Genomic DNA, 19,863 nt, shown 5'->3' with positions numbered 1-19,863 from the left:
GGACTGCAGGCTGGCCAGGTTAGCACCCGGACTCTTCTACGACGAAGCCATGCTGTTGTTATAGCTGCAGTATGTGGTTTTGCATTGTCCTGCTGAAATAAACAAGGCCTTCCCTGAAATAGACGTTGTTTGGAGGGAAGCATATGTTGCTCTAAAACCTTTATATACCTTTCAGCATTCACAGAGCCTTCCAAAACATGCAAGCTGCCCATACCGTATGCACTTATGCACCCCCATACCATCAGAGATGCTGGCTTTTGGACTGAACGCTGATAACATGCTGGAAGGTCTCCCTCCTCTTTAGCCCGGAGGACACGGCGTCCGTGATTTCCAACAAGAATGTCAAATTTGGACTCGTCTGACCATAAAACACTATTCCACTTTGAAATAGTCCATTTTAAATGAGCCTTGGCCCACAGGACACGACGGCGCTTCTGGACCATGTTCACATATGGCTTCCTTTTTGCATGATAGAGCTTTAGTTGGCATCTGCTGATGGCACGGCGGATTGTGTTTACCGACAGTGGTTTCTGAAAGTATTCCTGGGCCCATTTAGTAATGTCATTGACACAATCATGCCGATGAGTGATGCAGTGTCGTCTGAGAGCCCGAAGACCACGGGCATCCAATAAAGGTCTCCGGCCTTGTCCCTTACGCACAGAGATTTCTCCAGTTTCTCTGAATCTTTTGATGATGTTATGCACTGTAGATGATGAGATTTGCAAAGCCTTTGCAATTTGACGTTGAGGAACATTGTTTTTAAAGTTTTCCACAATTTTTTTACGCAGTCTTTCACAGATTGGAGAGCCTCTGCCCATCTTTACTTCTGAGAGACTCTGCTTCTCTAAGACAAAGCTTTTATAGCTAATCATGTTACAGACCTGATATCAATTAACTTAATCACTAGATGTTCTCCCAGCTGAATCTTTTCAAAACTGCTTGCTTTTTTAGCCATTTGTTGCCCCCGTGCCAACTTTTTTGAGACCTGTAGCAGGCATTAAATTTTAAATGAGCTAATTAAGTGGATAAAAGTGTAAAATTTCTCAGTTTAAACATTTGCTACGTTATCTATGTTCTATTGTGAATAAAATATTGGCTCATGTGATTTGAAATTCCTTTAGTTTTCATTTTATTAAAATTTAAAAAACGTCCCAACTTTTCCGGAATTCGGGTTGTAATAGAAGTAAAAGTACTAGCAGTTCAAAAAGAAGAAAAACACCATAAAATTGGTCTAGCCCTCATGTTGTGTTCTGGTCATTTTAACCCAGAGAGGTTTTCCTTTTCCTGAAAATGCTATTTAATGTTATTGCACTGGACTGAAACATACTGACTTTTCTCACACAGGGTACAACAAGTTTCTTCCCCCAAAATTGATAATTGATGTACTTTTTGGGGATTTCTGCTCAACTTTGTCACACTTGTGAAGTTCCCGGTCAGAAATTACCAGCCTGCAAAAGTCTCATATAAACCCTCAACTGAATTTATTTACATTTAAAAGTGTCGCTACATCAGTGACGTTATACGTCAGTAAGTTAAACATTCCGCGATGTACTCTCTGCTGAGTGTTAGTCTTAAAGATATAGTAACAAAATTACCTGTTTAATTATTAAGGGGCAAAGAGAGGATGGTAACAGTCATGCAAAATGAAATGTTTTTGGTGCAAGACACCGTGACTAACATTATAAGAGGACTACATAGCCAAAGTGCCAGACTGTTGCACATGTCATCTGTTTGAATACATGAGCCTGGATGTGCATATAAAAAAATATTCTCACTTGTTCATTAGCATTGACTCACCTATCGAGTCCGTTCAGTTTCTGGAATGAAGTAGCTCTTGTAGATGTGGAGTAATTACAAACCAGCGCTGGCAGGCCATCAGTCAAGTGTGCTCTCAGGAAACACAGGCTGAATGGGAAAGGGAAGCCTGCCGGGAGGGGCGGCACTCGTATAGATAAAGATGTCGGTTTTGAAAAACAGCTGATGCCCTTTCTGTCATTTTTCTGCCGTGACTCCAACATGACTGTATTAGCACAAATGAGATTCTCCAGGCATGCTGTCTTCTCTGTGCTGTGAAAATTAGCTGAAAGCGATTGTGAGAACAAGAGGAGCTTTGCGATCTGGTGCCTGTCAGAGAAGTGATGGCACTTCATTACCATAAATAGGAAATAAATATTGATTTAACGTAAAAGAAAGCAATAAATTGGCCATTTAATTTCAATTTATTTAAAAGGGCAAGGATAGTCATAGATTAAAAGGGAAATTTGTGACAAAAATGAAAGTCTACTCACTGTTGTTTTATTTTTCTGTGAAACACAAAAGTAGTTACCCGGCAGAATGTTCACGCTGCTCTTTTCTACACAACAAATGGGAATAACTACAGATGTTCAAGCTGAAATAAGCACTGTAAAAGTCATCCAAAAGACTTATTCAGAGCCTTCTGGATTTCAGGTAAAACTACATTACCCATAATGCTTTATCGAATATTCCACCAATCAGAGTGTTACGGTGAGCAAAGTGTTCCAAAAGTGATCTTTGGCTCCGCCCACTCCCATGATGCAAACAAATAATTTAGTCAAGTTGGTCTTCCTATGCTCTCAAAATACCTATACATATTTCTCCATATTTTTTTATACGATTATGCCTTTTGTAATGTTTTATGGGATTGTAGTTCTTTCCCTTGTCTTTTTGAAACATTTTCTAAAACTTTTTTTTTTTAATAAAAAAAAGAAAGAAAATCGCAACAACAACAAAAAAGCTGAATTACAAAATATTAGTCTTATTTTCTGAAAATAATCATCAACTCAGAAAAAAATCTGTCAGTGCTCAGTTGTTTTCCCTTTGAATTAATTTTGGTTCTCATTGACCGTAAAAATAAAAATAATTACTAGAGAAGTGTGAGGACCATCAACTTCTTGGTTTCCAGCATTCTTCAAAATATATTTTTCTGTGTTCAACAGAAGAAAGAAACTCATACAGGTTTTACAAACTTAAGGGTGAGTAATCACCCTTTAATTTTGATGGTCCCTTTAATGTATAATCTGCAAACCTTTTTCTTTATGCACTATCAATGCAGCATGGCACAGCTGGTTCTGATCATGCAAACAGGCTGACTCATCATCCACTGCTCATCAGCACCAGGGCTTTAACCAGACTTGACAATCCGAGCGATTGCAGGTCACCCAAACACAAGGTCTCCAGACTGATTGTGTCCCTGCAGCGGGCAGACTCGCGTTTAGCTCCGTCTGACTAACAAGAATCAATGAAAGCGAGGCCTCTTGGGAAAGCCGGTGCGGAGGCGAAACTCTTCACTCGATTGTAATTCAGCTGGTGGAATGCCAATATTATGGTAGAAGATATCACAGCACGCCAGAATGCAACACAATGAGCAATATTATAGCACGCATGCATCTGACCAGGTGTTTGACTGCCAATCACGGACAAATGAGGCTTTGGCTGGCGTTCAGCATTCTGCTGGGAGAACAAAATGTCACAGCATTTTTGTTGTTAACAACAGCGACCAGCTGAGAGGTCTGACACTACATCGGCCACTTATTCGTTTCTACTGTGTGCTTTGAGAGGGCTCGATTCGTGTGTCAATTTGATATCGCCTCTGCTGAAATCCGAAGCCCATCGTTTAGAGGGTCTCTGGGTGACTCTTCGATATGAGAGACAACAAGTGAGATATGGAGCTAAAATACAGACAACGGGGGAGGTCTCTTCAGTGGCAACAAACACACAATCATCCAAAAGCTGTGAGACGAGACAGCATTTGGGAAAATTGGTGATAGCTCTGTTTGCTTAACATTTGTGCTTCAGCCTAGCTCTAAATTGTTTAGAAAAGACTTGCTGTTTTATGTTTTTTGACTGGCTGATAAAAAAATGAGCCAAAAATCCCTTAGACTTGCATTGACTGGGCTACATACACTTGTCTGCATGTCACTTTCACTTAAAATGTACTTAGATTAATACAATAATAATCTCTCTCTCTATATACTATATATATTTATTGTATAAACCTGTTGAATTTTCACCTCACATATAGACTGCATATCATAATGTAGTTCAAATTTAATAGATTTGTTTGCATATACAAATATACATTCCGCAGAAGAAAAAGGTTGTTAATAAAATATAAATATATGTAAATACAAAGAACACTTACAGTGTTAAAGTTGCCTACTGCGAATAATATACTGCATGTAGGATAAGAGATTTACACAGCGATTTTTAAATCCATTCTGCAGTATTCTCACATATGCTGAGACGCTGCTGCTCACTTGGTGAGATGAGATGGATTTGCTTTGCTGTGCACACAGAGGAAGAGTTAGAGCGAGCTGTGGCAGATGTCTGGGTGAAACCATGGTAAACCGACTCAATCAGTCGCACTCTTGTGGGAACATGTGGAAATGGGAGGGCCTAATTAGCCAATTTCCATCATGAAATTACGCATCTGCGAGGGGTGATTGGACCACCATGTCAATTTGAGACCTTGATCCAGGGCTAATTGCATATCCCTGAAAACCCCACCCAGAGCCTCAATTGAAGTTAATCTGACAAGATTCACCCTTCTGACTGCTAGATGGTCGGTAATAGTGTGCAATACCCTCAGAGCCATACACGACCGGTGCGCCGAGCTTTATATTGCAGCCTCTGAGGCATGCGGCATGCATAAGACTATATGAGAAACATTATTAAAAACATCATAAAACCTGACAATTTTTCCTTTAGGGAGTACATAAAACTATAAATGTTTTTGGGAGTGGAATACAACATACTGCACATATATAAGTATACAAAAGTAGTAGCATGCAGTTTGTATTGAGAAACGTTTTAATTCAATGAATTCAATTAAATCAAATGAAGTTGCATTAAATATATATTTGCATATGTATGTATGTGTGTGTGTGTGTGTGTGTGTGTGTATGTGTGTATTATTTATGTCATGTACATTACTGTATAATAATTCAATAATACTATTTTAATATTATTTAATTATAGATGTATTTATATAAATTTCCCAACTGATAATCTATACCCGCATCTAAAAATCTATACAATTTCAGGAATTTATAGATTCCATCGTATAATATAGTCAAAGTTTTATAAAGATATTTTAATATTATTTAATTTTAAATGTATTTATATTGATGACTCGATTTGTAAAATATGTATAAAGAATCAAATATACAAATATAATTGCATACAATTGAAGAATTACATTTAAATCATTTATATACCAAATAAATAAATAAATCACTTTTTTATAATTGTTGGTGTAAATAATGTATTGCAATGTATAAATTACTTCTGTTTTAAATTCAGCAAATTTGTTCATACTGTTTGTCATAACTAAATGTTATTATATACAGTATGTCAGAAATATAGACGCTATTAATCCTTGTTGATATTGATACCGGGTATTAAAAGAGAGAGAGAGAGAGGGAGAGAGAGGGAGAGAGAGAGAGAGAGAGAGGGGGGGGGGGGGGGAGAGAGAGAGAGTAAAAAGGCATGCCTAAACCCCACATAAATTCATATCCTGAGGCCAAATAATAAAAAATTTCTGTGTGAGAAATAAGATGATGGGGGTGATGAAACTTTTTAAATCAATGGTTTTATGCTGTTTTGTGGTGGGTGAATTAATTGCTTGTCAAGCACGGATGGGGCCAAAATGGCTTCATTTGAAGAACTGAGAAAGAAAGGGAAAAAAAGTGCACACATTTTAAATTCTTAATGAGAGTCCCAGTCTTCCCTTAAGTCAACATGAAATCAAAATTGACCTTATTTGTTTTATTCCTACAGAAATTGCATTAAATATCTTGTTCCAACTGAAAAAACATCTGGGTTTTTAATGAATTATTCAGTAATCTTCAATGCATTGTATCTGGATAATAAAACATTCATATGTATATCAAATGTCATTTATAAAATTACTTTTTATATTACTGATTCATCAAGATTATAAACTGGCTTGACCCCTACGAGGGCTGTTTTTGTTTGAAATCGCTGAACTTTTGTCAGATGTCAGGACAGCTCTTGTCATGTCAGGACGTCTCTGGAGTCTTAAAGAGTGAGAGGGTCGGTCTAAGGTTTCCATCAAAGTATAAAAATAAAAACCTCATGACGGGAAGCACGGGACAGCATCTTCCCCTGTGGACCGATGGCTCTTAACCCCGAGCAGACAGGAACTGTGCACTCCTGCAGGGATGGATCCATTTGAATGTCTTAAAAAAAAATCTAAAAATTATCGTAAGTTTGTGATATTTTAGTTCATGGATCTTGCACTCCAAAATTAAGAATTTAAAAATTAAGAACTTTACAGCAATTTTCACAATACATTAATAAATAATAATTTCAAAGCAGCTTGACAGAAAATCATGATGTTAATGTTTATAATATCTTAATAATTTTATGCCTTATAGTCATATTTAGCGAATTGTAGCTGGGTGGTAATATAGTTTAGATTTTACAAAAATACAAGCAATCAAGCAGATTGAGATATGCTATATATTTTTTTTTTTTCTTATGATAAACTATTAGAGTTTTTACTAATATTAATTAACTTAAAATGAGAAACTTTGCCTTGGAGAATACCTGAAATAAGTTTTTATTTTTTTAATATGTTATATTAATCTTTATTTTAATTTTAAAAGAAAAAAAGAAAAATATTTTTTCTTAATTGTTTTCATATTAGTCTTGATTAGTATAATAACCTTGCTATATATATATATATATATATATATATATATATATATATATATATATCTAACTTTATATGAAGAGCAATAATATAGTTTTGAAAAAAAGAAAAAAAATCTGGCTATTCAGATTTGTTATATATTACTTCATACACATTTAATTGTGACAATTCTATACTGTTTTCTTTTCTATAATTTCTATACTGTGACAATTTTTCACAGGCTTCCGTCCAAATGACTCGTTCCGCCTCTGAAACACATTTTCTTTTCTGCTGACATCATCAAGCCCTCATATTTTCAACGCCTCCCTTCATTTCTCATCATCCAATCATTTGCCAATTGTCAATTTAAGCCCTACCTCTTTTTCTAATTGAAGATTCTGTTTTTACTTATAAAAATGTCACACTGTGTAAGTAAAACGGGTTGAAAACGCACTTCACGTTGACTTCAAGTTATAAGTAAACATCTATATTAGCAAAAATGAAAATGTTAAAGGACAAAGCGAAAGAAGAAGGCGAGAGAAAACACAAATGACAAGCAGCCTAAATCCGTTCTGTAACACACACACACACAGCTGTATTTCTCTAGTGTTCAGACTCAGCTAATCAGCGCTGGCCGACAGTTACATCTATCACGCAGCTGGCCGGGCCTTGATTCATTACCAGCCACCAGCTGCCATTTCCGAGCAGGTCTGGGTTTGGCTCATCCGGCCTGGCAGGTGGGAAGCTTCTGTGGCATTTGTCTTTCCTAAACAGTAAAGTTGTCCAAGCTTATTAAGGAGAACAGAGTCTTCTTGCAGCGGGATCAATGGCTGTAGTCAATCTGCAGACATCAATGAAGGCAAGAAAGTATGGATGTTCTGCTGCTTCAGCCTAATCGTATATCCACTAACCAATGCGCACTGACAGATTTCAGTCGGACAGGGTGACTTTGAGGAAAAAGTAACATGGCTGAAATGACAATTCCCAGCTAACGAGTGTCCAAAACACCCTGGAAACCAACTTAAACTTCATAACAGAGCACCTAACCACCTTTATCTTCTTCACACCAAAAGCATGCCGAGCTCTCAAAGCTGTTTCTCTCTTCAAAGAAAAAGTGTTGTCACACCAGTCGTCATTCTAGTGCTTCTCTTGAAGTCTTCATCTTTATATGAGTTCTCGAGGCTTTTCCATTTAGAAGCACTTCTACGCTCCTGTGTTTCTGCACATAATAACGGCAGTATTGGTTTTGCAATTTATTTCAACCGTGACACTCCTGACCTCCCTCTAAAGATGTTTTCCGCCAGGCTTAAAGTAGAAATAAAAGCAAGTGAAGCGGAAATTTGCAGATTATAAAGGAGCACTTTAAGGAATTCTTTTTAGGAAGATGCACCCACACATATTCTGCTCTGTTGTCAGTAAGTGGACTGTGGAATTAAAACTTATTACTTATACTTATAATTTATCTTCATGTTCGTGAAGGCAGAAAAGTTTAATGTACTGTATAAGTTTAAACATGATACAGAGCCGAGTGATACAGATAAAAAAAACTGATTTTTCATATAACTTAATGCTTTAAATGTTTTTTGATGCCATAATTTTTCAAATGCATCAGTAAGATACAGTAAAAATAGTTAAAATTAAGTTTCTCACATTGCCTTCCAGCAAATGAGCACAATGAAGAGTGATATTTAATCACTTTTTTTTTATGCATATCATAATTATACTATCAGTGTAAGAAAAAAAATGATAAAACTTTACTTGAAGCCTTTAAATGTAATGGATTATAAAAGTATTTTAATGCATTAATTATGCACCTTAATGCACTGTATGGTCTCATGAATAATTGTAGCCACAATACATAACACTTTTAGAACATAAATCACATTAAAACATGAAAAACAACTAATTTCAGATTTTAACAAGGAATATGCAAACACAATAATGCATTTAACTTTGGTTACAATTATTTCTGAAAATATATAATGCATTACAATGTACATTTTATAATACATTACATAAAAGCTTTAAGTACAGTGTTAGCAAAAATTCTGGTTTATGTGAATCGATTCTTTTAGACTGGTTACTTGAATCAGAATGATACCACATTTCAAATCACAAATCACCTAATAAGTTTAAGAAGTGCATTAAAACCTCTTGATACAAAACTGCATCCTGAATCTTTCGTAACTTTTGTAAATTGTCCATATTATGATGTTTGTCACCTCATCTGCTCGAACCTTTGTATGTAGAGATGCCTATAGAAATAAAATGAGCAAATGAAACTAATTAGCAAATTAGTTTGATGTCCTGTTGTTGAGTCTCTCACTTTTGAGAGCTGATAATGATGATGAGCTAACACATCTTGATAGCTAAAGTCACCCAAGGGACAGTTACGATACTCCAGCACAGAGGTGGAAAGAGTACAAAAATATTCTACTCAAGTAAAAGTACCATTACATTAATGAAATTTTACTTAAGTACAGGTAAAAGTACCAGTCTAAAAATCTACTCAAGTAAAAGTAAAAAGTAGCTCATTTAAACTTTACTCAGAGTAAAAATTACTTAGTTACATTTTAACAGTGGGAGGGAGTCAAAATGGGACAGGCCAAGGGTGTCAAACTCAGTTCCTGGAGGGCCACAGTCCTGCACAGTTTAGATATAACCCTAATTAAACACACCTGATCCAGCTAATCTAATCATTTAGGTTTATTTGAAAACTACATGATATGTGTGCTGGAGCAGGGTTAGAACTAAACTCTGCAGGGCTATGGCCCTCCAGGAACTGAGTTTGACACCCCTGGGATAGGTCTATTAATCTCAAACTAGTTGTTTTTAATTAAAGGAATCAGTTATTTAGAATAATAAAACATTTGGGCTGTTACCAGGCAAATCAGTATCAACAAACTCATCTTTTAATGCAGAGGAAATGCAGAAGATTCATTGGAAGTGGCATTTAGATGTATTACACTGTTTAGTGCAGGACAAGAATGCATTTAACCTGCAGTTACCAATGCATGAATAATGTTTTGATATACAAGACATAAAATGTTGAATACTCATTTGAAATGATAAGAAATTATTTAAAAAAATCAAAAGATACTTTAAATGTGAAATTAAAATGGCCAGTATGTGTCAGCAAGTCACTGTTAATAAGTGAGTCATTGCGATTGAACCGAATCATTTAAACGGTTGATTCATTCAGGAACGAAACACTGTCACGTTGCTCAGAGACGCAAAACTGTGCTTTGGTGGCTGTGTTTGGAATTATTTTCTGTTGTAGAAATAGAGCTAAAAAGGCAATATGGTGTCTAAAACGCAAGTCTCTTAATTAAATTGTTTACTGAACTGTTATATATATGTATGTATATATTCATAATGCTTTTTGGAGGAAATGATGGCATTCTTTGTGTGATTTTGATTTAATATATGAAATTATGTAATTATGTGAATTTTCTGCCCCTATATCTTCAATTTTGTGATCATTCTAAATGCATTTTAGGAGACTGAATCACACAGTGAAAGAACGCACTATAAATGCGCGCGCACATCATTAAAACAAAAATAGCACACTCCTCACCACGGTCTTTTTAGCTAATTTGTGCAAAACCTCTTGCTAAAATGTCAAAGCTTCATTTTAACCACCAATGCAACGATGCAATTATTTAGCTTACCTCTAAATTCTTGCGCAGGGTTGATGTTTTGTCGAGATTTTATAAGCTGCTAGTTTGGTCTTCCTAGGCAAGTACAGCTTACACTGCATAATAGAGCATACATATGACCAGGGGTTCACTTCATTTCCTTCGAGTTCAACTGCAGAATATGACGGGGTTTCGTTTTCAGCGGTGTCTGCACCACTAACGCCTGTTTTGTCCGTCTGCATCTTTCTTGTGATTTTAGCGCCAGTTTGCCCTCCTGCCCATTATTTACTGACGTAGTTTCCAGGGAGCGTTTTTTTTTTCTTTTTTCTTTTTTTTTTTTTTACTCAGTAATTAATGTGTTTCAAAATGTAGCGAAGTACAATACTTCAAACAAAATATACTTAAGTAAAAGTAAAATTACAGATTTAAAAAATTACTTTAAAAAGTATTAGTACACAAAAAAGCTACTCAATTACAGTAACGCGAGTAAATGTAATTCGTTACTTTCCACCTCTGCTCCAGCAATACATTACAAAACTGTGCTTAAGTAAGTAGTTGTTTAGTAGGAAAAATACCTCATATACTGTACACTGAAAAAAATTCAGTATTTTTGTATTGTTTTCAGTGCAAAACCTGTATACAACGTTGTTAAATAAAGATGCATTTACACCTGTGAAGCAAGAGTCCACAAGAAAATTTAAAAATGCATCAAAATTAAGTATCTTTACACTTTACACATCTTTACTTGAGTAAGAATAAACTTGTTTTTTTATCAGATGAATTAAGCTTTTTTTTTTTTTTTATGTAAAATTAAGGTTCTTATTTAAACAGTTACTTACTTTTTTTGAAGAAAATGGGACTTATTATCTTAATATTGCTTCTCAAGCAAATGTATCTTAATGTAATCAAATGTATCTTAATTGAATTTTTAGACATTTATACAAAGAAACTAGTCAAAAATACAGGGTAAGACACTTTTCTGCAGTGTATAAACCAAATTGTGTCACGTATGTCTTGTGATTTGTTCTAATGCTCTGATTGGTTGATTGCAAGTTTAAATTTTGTCTTTGTTTGCATTTGCTTATTAGATAAATATGTATCATAGGCATAATAAGCACATTTATTGTGAAAAGTTTTCTGTGAGGACGTCAATATTTTTTTTAGTTGAATTGAATTGAAATTGATATGAATTAAACAAGTTGTCTTCATTTGCAATTTTGATAGACCTATGTGCTTAAACACATTGCAAAGTAAAGAATAGATTCCTTCCAGCCTCATATTTTGACATTTTTCCACTCAACATATAAACCAAATTACTAACATCTAACATATTAACATCCAATGTGTTTGAAAATACATTTACATATTAATATTGCATATTACTGCAGTGGTTTAAAAAAGCATAACTTCTTTAGTTTTACACTTTAGGAAATGTTTCTACTTCTACAGATCTAATCGAATCGAAATGTCCCCATCTATAACATTAGAAACACTATATGGGTTGTGCTTTGCAGTTTGCACCATCTGTTAGATGTGAGTGGATATACTAACCTAACCCTAACACATTTGACAAAGAGAAAAGAGCAGAAAGATGGAAAATATCTCGGTCAATCTCAATGTCTCTAGCTCATCTTTTAGTCCAGTCACAATATTTTGTGAAAATTGTATGATAACATTGCTTATTCTGCGCATATGAAGTGTATAGTGAACAAAAGCCCAGCTGCTAAAATGGCCATTTCACATACCTTTTCCAGAACTATTAGGAAATGATAGACTTAAAAGCAATTATCTATGGCCCATTGGCATGGTAGTTAAGGCTAATGTATATTAGCATCTATTGCTACTTGCTCCTCAGAGAACTGTGCTCACTAACCCCATCCTGGCAGCTGTCTTAAAGCTTACTAATGTGAATTTACACAGGTAAAAAACTTTTCTTAAATGTAGAAGGCTGGAATGATAAACTGTCACCTACCTGGACCAAGAAACCCAATATGCAAACATTAGCATGCCGACAAAATTAGGAAATGAGTTTATGGATAAGCAGTCAGGGAAGCAAATGTACACTGAAAGTTAAGTTATAAAAAATTATCATTGAAGTATTTTAGCACACAAATTCATTCTTTCTAAATTTCATGTTTAATTCAGTTCATTACTTGCAATTTCTTTGCAATTGTTTCTGAAATCTACAAGCAATCTCAAATTACTCAACCCAGCCACATTGGAAAAACTTTCCTGTGATTACATTTCTGCAAAATAATATTAAGTTGCTTCTTGCACTTTTACAGCAAGTGAAATTTCCAAGAATTGGCATTTTCCAGAAACAGATGAACTTAGATGAAATGTGGCAACATTTTATTCCATTGCTTGTTGTATGTATCGCAGCAGTTCAGTAATGACATGCCCGTGTGTGTGGTGCTAAAATTCTCTTGTATTTGAAAATAATGTACCACCTTCAACAAAACCAGTGCTTAATTTGTAAATTGCGAGGTACTGGAACAAAGCGGGGCAACGGATCCGGCACGCAATTACATAAGGGAAAGGTAACGGAGTACTCGCGCAATCACATTGGTGGAGTTGAAGTGATTAAGAGCGTGCATCAGTTGCTTTTATAGGGTCTGTAAGGTCATGAATAACATGGAAATGCCATGCTATTTTAAAACAACAATTTCCAGGCCTAAAAACTTTTCTGCATGGTTTTAATAAATCTTGCAGCTTTCAAGTTTAGAATGAGGGAAATTCCTGCATTTATTCAACATAGCTTGTAGGGTTTGAATAATAAAATAAATCCACACAAAGTCTAAGATTAAATCAGTCATTTGAATCCATGAACTCTCTTAGAGCGCGCTTCTCATCAGCGCAGCAGTGACCTGCACACGGCGATACAAGACTCACTCGCATTTCAGGAGAGCTGACAGAACTGACTCTTGACTAATCGGGTCATTGTTGCATTGTAACAAAAATGTATGATAATTTGCACACCTTTTTAAGAATTTTAAGCCATTTGGTACTCACGCGCTCCAAAGGCTGCATTATGTGCCCTCACAGTCACATCCAAAGCTTGTGCGTATAAAGCTGACTCGCGAGTATCATATTAGAGTTATTTTCCATAGTTTGTTGAGTTTAAGCAACCAAATACAAACAATATGATGTCTGATGGGTGTTAACAAATAAAACGGTTTCATGGCACACTCTACTAGAATACAGGGGGGGAAGAAAGAATAGGGGGAACAAATCACTGCGTCCTCAGTGTTGGTGTTGAATAAGACACTTGCAATTAACATCAGGCTATATGAAAAACAAGCTCAAATGGAGTTAACAAGGTCTTTGGCTGGCGAATGAGGAGATCTGTGTTTTGTCTGCATCTGAGGAAAGTGCAGCGCATTATATGCTATCATCACCTTTTACAGATTAGGATATAACGGTTATTTTATGTTTTTTTTTGTTTGTTTTTTTTTGCTGTTTAATACACTTGCCCAAAATCTCATGATATAAATGATTAAGCACTTATGCACAGGATATTTTAAACGTACAAAAGTATATTGGCTAGATGGCAAAAAAACTACTTCTCCAGTCTTCAAACACACAAAAACAATAGCCTTTACAGACATAGTGTTTGAGTAAGGAAATGCTGTTCTATTCAAAGTTATTTGTTTACCCTTGTTTTGCGGATAAGCGGAGATCTGTCTCCAGGGTGTGCGCGCTCGTCAATCTGAGTAGAGGCGGGGGAAGTGACGAGGTTTCGCGAGAGCTTGAGGATCCAATGGCGTTACAAAGTTTTACAAGCTCCTTTAAATACTTATCTTTGGTTAAATATTTCTAAAACTCTGGGATTTAAAATAATAATAACGAATTATAATAGAGATATGAATTTTGGATAGTTTTTCACGGCACATATCTCTGTCTGCCATACTGAAACGCCGCCCCTGGAGGAGGGGGATCCGCCAAAATGAGGTGCTGGATCGGATTTCAGAGGTGCCGGATCCGGCTTGTTCCGGCACAAATTAAGCCCTGAACAAAACCCTACCTTAAACTTAACCGATAGTATTAACAAAAGCAAACATAACATAAAAACATAGCACTGTGCATGGAAACACACAAAAATAAGTCTTTACCCCTCTGGGGAAATAAGACTGTTGTTCTTTTTCTGCACTCTAAAAATGTATTTTTTTTTTAACCTAAATGCTGGGTTGAACCCAATTTTTGTCCAATTTTTTCAGTGCTTCTTTGTGTAGTTTTCTTGTTACTCAGATCCTGAGTCAGACGTAACCCTTTTCAGGAGTTCGAAGCGCCATTGAATTTATGCATTTCAGTAAAAAGCAGGTCTGTGTACATTTTATTGGATCTATAAAATAACTACTGTGCTGTATATCGTTAAATTTTATGCAAAGCATCACACAGGAGTGCGGTGTGAAAACTATTTTACAACCACAACTGCCATAATCCATCTAGTTTGGTGATTCATCATGGTCTATGCATGCACCAGAAGGGTTTGAAAGTGACTTCTGTGCAATCTTTGCTATTTACATCGCTTCTACTTACAATATATACAATGGACTTTTTTGTCTGAAATTGTTTTTTTTTTTCTAGAAATTATAAAACTGTTTATTTCAGCTAAATTAGCTTGTGTGCCAGATTAGCCAAGAAGGTTCAAAACCCCAATGAAACCATTTAACTTGAAGAGTCTGAGCAGCTTTCATCAGCTCAGCTCAATGCATGAAAGCATGCATTATAACCACTAGGTCATGACATCTATTCACTTTCAGAAAGTGAATAGAGTCATGCACAAGAGTAAAAAATGGTCTTTAATTAAACTCAAAGTTTCACAGAATAAACTGGGGTTAATGTTTATAACCCCAAAAGGGCAACTGCTGCTGATACACAGTGATTTTCTGAAGTAGTGACAAGCCACGAGGAAGATCTCAATCATCTTGGCCATTAGCGGAAACTACAATGAGGGCATCACTGTTGCAAAGCTATTGACTTTTCATTCACTTGTTGTATGACATTCGTTTAGCAGCTAATTGCATGCCTGTTCTATTCTTTTCTCTTGGTGTAATCCACCTCTCACTTTACAGCTGGAAGACTTGAACCAGTTTTACAGCAAAAAATCTAAACTCTGTAGTAAAATCATGGGTACTTTTGCATTTACTATGGTTTTACATCAAAAACTATTAATTAATGGTTACTGTTGTAAAATCATACTGTAGTAAGACTATGGTTAAATTTTGCTTTTACTATGGTTTTCCTACAAAAAATAAAGTAATCGGTACTACAAACTCGTGCATATTCAAAAGCATAGCTTCTGGCTAGACTGTGGTTAACTACTTTAAATGAGGAGCAGCGAGTCTCTTAAGTAGTTACAGTAGCTACGTGTGATGGTAAACACTGGAGTCCGGAGGATGCTAAAGTGGATGTTATTACACAAATGTGTTCCATCACTCATGAATTTGTAATGCACAATTAAACAGTGCGATTAGTACAGCTGTGTGATATTTGCATTTGCGGAGCAGCAGGGTCTCAGTAATAGCTATAATTTTATCACGTAGGGTGAAGGGGGGGGGGGTTGTTGCGTAGAGGGGCTTTAGAGGAGAAGGGACTGTGTGTTAAAGCCTATCATTATCATTTCTGTCCATCCATGTCCTCCTCTCACCCATATTCCATACTTTACTTCAGCATCAGGTCATATTTGCTAGCGGTTAGCACCATAATTCCTGTAGAAGATGTGGTTAGCGGACTAGACAGAGTCAGTTTTACACCCTCCCATTCAGTCTGAACGGCTGCTTAGGCAGCTTGCTGACCCATGTTTGTCTTTCTGGGGTAAACTTGCAATAAAAGTTAAGTAGTAAATGCCAACTATAAGCAGACTACTACTATCTGAAATACCATAGTGCACTACTATGGTCCTAAACACCTGAACAGAGCTTTAAAATGCAGAACATTCACTTGACCACAAAGAGTCTGGAAATATGCCCAGTTGTAACACTCTTCTCCATTATTTAAAGCTTCTGACATAATCCAAGGGTAATGTTTTTTTATTAAATGCTTTTGTGGAAAAAAAAATGAAAAAAAAAATGCAAGCTGTCACAAATGGAGTGGCATTTCCTGAGATCTTGAAGGGACTGCATGTAACACCTGTTCAGGCGGTTAGTGAATAAGATGCAGATTTATGCTGAAATACCACATGCTAAAATCAAGATTTCACTTCATCTCGTGTACTTTTTCTAAGACTAAGTCTCTCATTGCTGCGTGGACAACAAACACTTGGCTCCCAGCGGTCGGTCTACATCGCCTTTGCCCTCTATGAGCAATGTCAACATCCACTGAACAGACAGAAGACAGCTGGACACTCAACCGAGAGCACTTCGACTCCCAAACGCCTACAAAATCAAGACCATCCATGACATTTCGGTCAATACGTGAAAGAGCAGACAGTCCCCAGGGTACCCGGTATGTTCAGAAACACTACAGTAGGTTACCAACATAATCCCAATTTATCCTTAGTTTAACAAGTGAGATTTAATTAAATGGATTCAATTTATGTACACGCCTAGCAGATAAAAATGTGCAAGATAAGAATAACAATATGCTTCCCTGCTTAGGTGAGTGGATGCATGAAAATGCTGCTGCATGCTGTCGCACAAATGCATTTGTATTAGGCCTAAAAAAAAAAAAAGTTTGGTTCCGGTTGGTTGTCAGTTGAGGTCATTGGTCGGTAGGGATTTATTTTTTTTTTATTAATTTTTTTTTTTTCTCCAGTGGCAGTTTTACACACACACACACACGCGCGCTGATTTTAAATGTGTGTACCGGTACTTTTACGACAGTGATTCTGTATTCCCGTTTAAAGTCTGTTGTTGCCATAGACACGCAAAACGCACACACACACACAAAAAGCCTTCGCGGGAGTTTGACAGGCGATCTCATAGTAGATTAACATGGAGGATTTGAACTTGAAAAACGGAGTGTACAGACATCTTTTTGTAGTCAAACAACATTCTTTGTTATGTTCATTTATGTGGTTTATTTGATTTTGATGCTATAAATTAACTAGAAGCAAGAGATGATCAGTTAGTTTTAACTGATGATGTAACTCACAGCGATCTGTTCGACACATTCAAGAGCCACAAAACGGTATTTATTGTTTACATTTCTTTAAAAAATGACCACATTTGAAAGGTGAAATAACCAAATGAGACTTTGTTTCATATTAAAAGTAAGCTGGTAATGTTAATGTCCTGTCTGTCAGCATGTTGTCAGTGCCCTCTCTGTTCCGCGATATATTGTTGCCCCCCCCCCCCCGTGTTTCTCTTAATGTTACGATTTCCAAACCTTAAGTTATAGCTCACTTTAGGAATTGACAGTTAAAGGGTTTTGATGCAATACTTAATGGTTTTTAACGGATTACTTAAGTGTAAAACAGCATTTAAAGGAAACTGTAATTTAATTAACGATGTGTGAAAGACCGTTCTTCCCCAGTCTCATAAAATAAATTTGGGTCGCACATAAATTGACAGGGTCGGTCGGAAACCGGAACCAAACAATTTTTTTTTTTAGGCCTTAAGAGAACAGGCCATCGGAGATGTGCAAATGGAGGAACATATCAGACCTGAGGTTATGGACGACAGGCTGGAAGATAAGAATGAAAAAATGGGATGTTTGTGACAGATCTGTGGGATTAAAAAACAGGATGTGATCACGAGATCCTTGAGCATTTAAGACCTATTAATCCTCAGAGAATTGCCAACCCGAGCCTGCCTTAATGAATAAAAGATAAACAAATACAGATTTTAAAACACTAGGCTTTACACACTTGTCCACTTTGGTTAAAGAGAAAAACTGTGTATCATATAGAAAGTAATTGAGGATCATTTACACACTACCAGACTTCTAGTAATTATCGCCAACTCCTCCAGACTGCAAACTGATGCAAGAACTGCCTTAGAGGAATAGTTCATCCAAACATGAAAATTTGCTGAAATTTTTACTTACTCTCAAGTAATCCAAGATGTGATCTTTATCAGATTTGGAGAAATGTAGCATTACATCATTTGCTCAGCAATGGATCCTCTGCAGTGAATGGGTGCCGTCAGAATGAGAGTCCAAACAGCTGATAAACACAATCACAATAATCCACAAGTAATCCACACTACTCCACTCTATAAATTAACATATTGTGAACCGAAAAGCTTCATGTTTTTGACAATTAATTCATCACTAAAAGAGTTTTAACTTCAAACCATGAGTCTGTACTGCATAATAACGCTTCATCCTTGTCCAAACAGGTTGCCTTATTATGGACTAGTGTTTTAACCAGAAGCAACAGTTTGAATTTAAAAACATCTTAACATCTTAACATCTTAATGATGAATTTGTAAGATGATTGTTTCTTACAAAAACACAACTTTTCACTTCACCAGTGGTGTGGATTACTTGTGAATTATTGTGACTTTATCAGCTGTTTGGACTCTAATGGCACTCATTCACTGCAGAGGATCCATTGCTGAGCAAGTGATGGAATACTATTTCTCCAAATTTGATAAAGAAAAAAACACATCAACATCTTGGATGGCCTGAAGGGAAGTAAATAAAACATTTTTGGTGAACTATTCTGTACTACAAGACCTGTTCACAATAAAACACTCAGTGACTTGTCTTCTGTCAAACCGGTGCATGCACCACACAATTAATCTCACACTGCTGATTAGTATTTGGGACTAAAAACAAGGAACAAGTTTGTTGCTTGAAGCGGGAATTTGGTTCAAATTCATCAATGCATCAAGCCAATCTTGGAAAAGCCATCTTACCCATCTCTCTGGAGATCTGCACGAATGCTTCCACGCCGCTTTCCCCGTAGTTTCCTTCTGAAGCCAGTGTGGAGACGTAGTTCCAGCCCATCGCCGTAACAATATCAAGCATGGCCTGGGCTTGGTAGGAATCCGGGGGAACGACACGGGAAAAAAAGTCGTAGCGAGTGTTATCGCTCAGCTCCGGAGCGGTGGATGCATAGCTGATCTGAGGAATCTGCAGAGAACAGAAGAAAGATCAGAGTTCAAAGTTCAGAGACGGGGATCTCTTGCTTCACAGCGAAGAAAGAGGCATGCGTTTCCAGATCCAGTGACCTGCTTGTCTCAAAGGCAATCTTATGCTGCCTTCTATTATACCCAATTTTGGCCAAATTCCATGCAGCATCGCATTTCTCCTTTATTTAAACAAAATATATATATATGTCCCACAGACTCCACATGACGCAGGAATATATATATTCCCACATGTCGTGGAGTCTGTGGGAAGTTGACTGAAAGATTAATTGTCTAGAGAAAGAGGACAGTAGGAGGTCAAAGAAGCTCACGGCTGAATTATTCTGAAGGATTCAGTTACAAAACAGTTTTGAGATGCAGCTCACGTCAAGCTACACAAACGGTGTTAAATCCAAACATCCCCGATGGCGTGACGGTACACAATCACCTAGACTGTGCTTTCACCGCTTGAAGCTGTAAATAAGAAAATATTTAGCCACAAAGTGCTTGAGGAACATCACTGTATGAGTGC

The 19,863-nt window shown here is 36.5% G+C and overlaps 1 protein-coding gene across 2 annotated transcripts in view; it reads right to left on the bottom strand.

Annotated features, from left to right (window-relative positions):
* Nucleotides 1–19,863, bottom strand: part of LOC132098668 (metabotropic glutamate receptor 8-like) — a 181,965-nt gene that overhangs the window by 92,443 nt on the left and 69,659 nt on the right. For both annotated transcript variants that reach the window (XM_059504771.1, XM_059504772.1), the window contains exon 3: nucleotides 19,119–19,335. In XM_059504771.1, coding sequence (XP_059360754.1) covers nucleotides 19,119–19,335 — 217 coding nt within the window. The remainder of the gene's footprint in view (nucleotides 1–19,118; nucleotides 19,336–19,863) is intronic.

The sequence above is a fragment of the Carassius carassius genome, chromosome 22 (assembly GCF_963082965.1).
Source record: "Carassius carassius chromosome 22, fCarCar2.1, whole genome shotgun sequence".
In the NCBI taxonomy this organism is placed as follows: Eukaryota; Metazoa; Chordata; class Actinopteri; order Cypriniformes; family Cyprinidae; genus Carassius; species Carassius carassius.
This window is presented reverse-complemented; position numbering and strand designations above follow the sequence as displayed.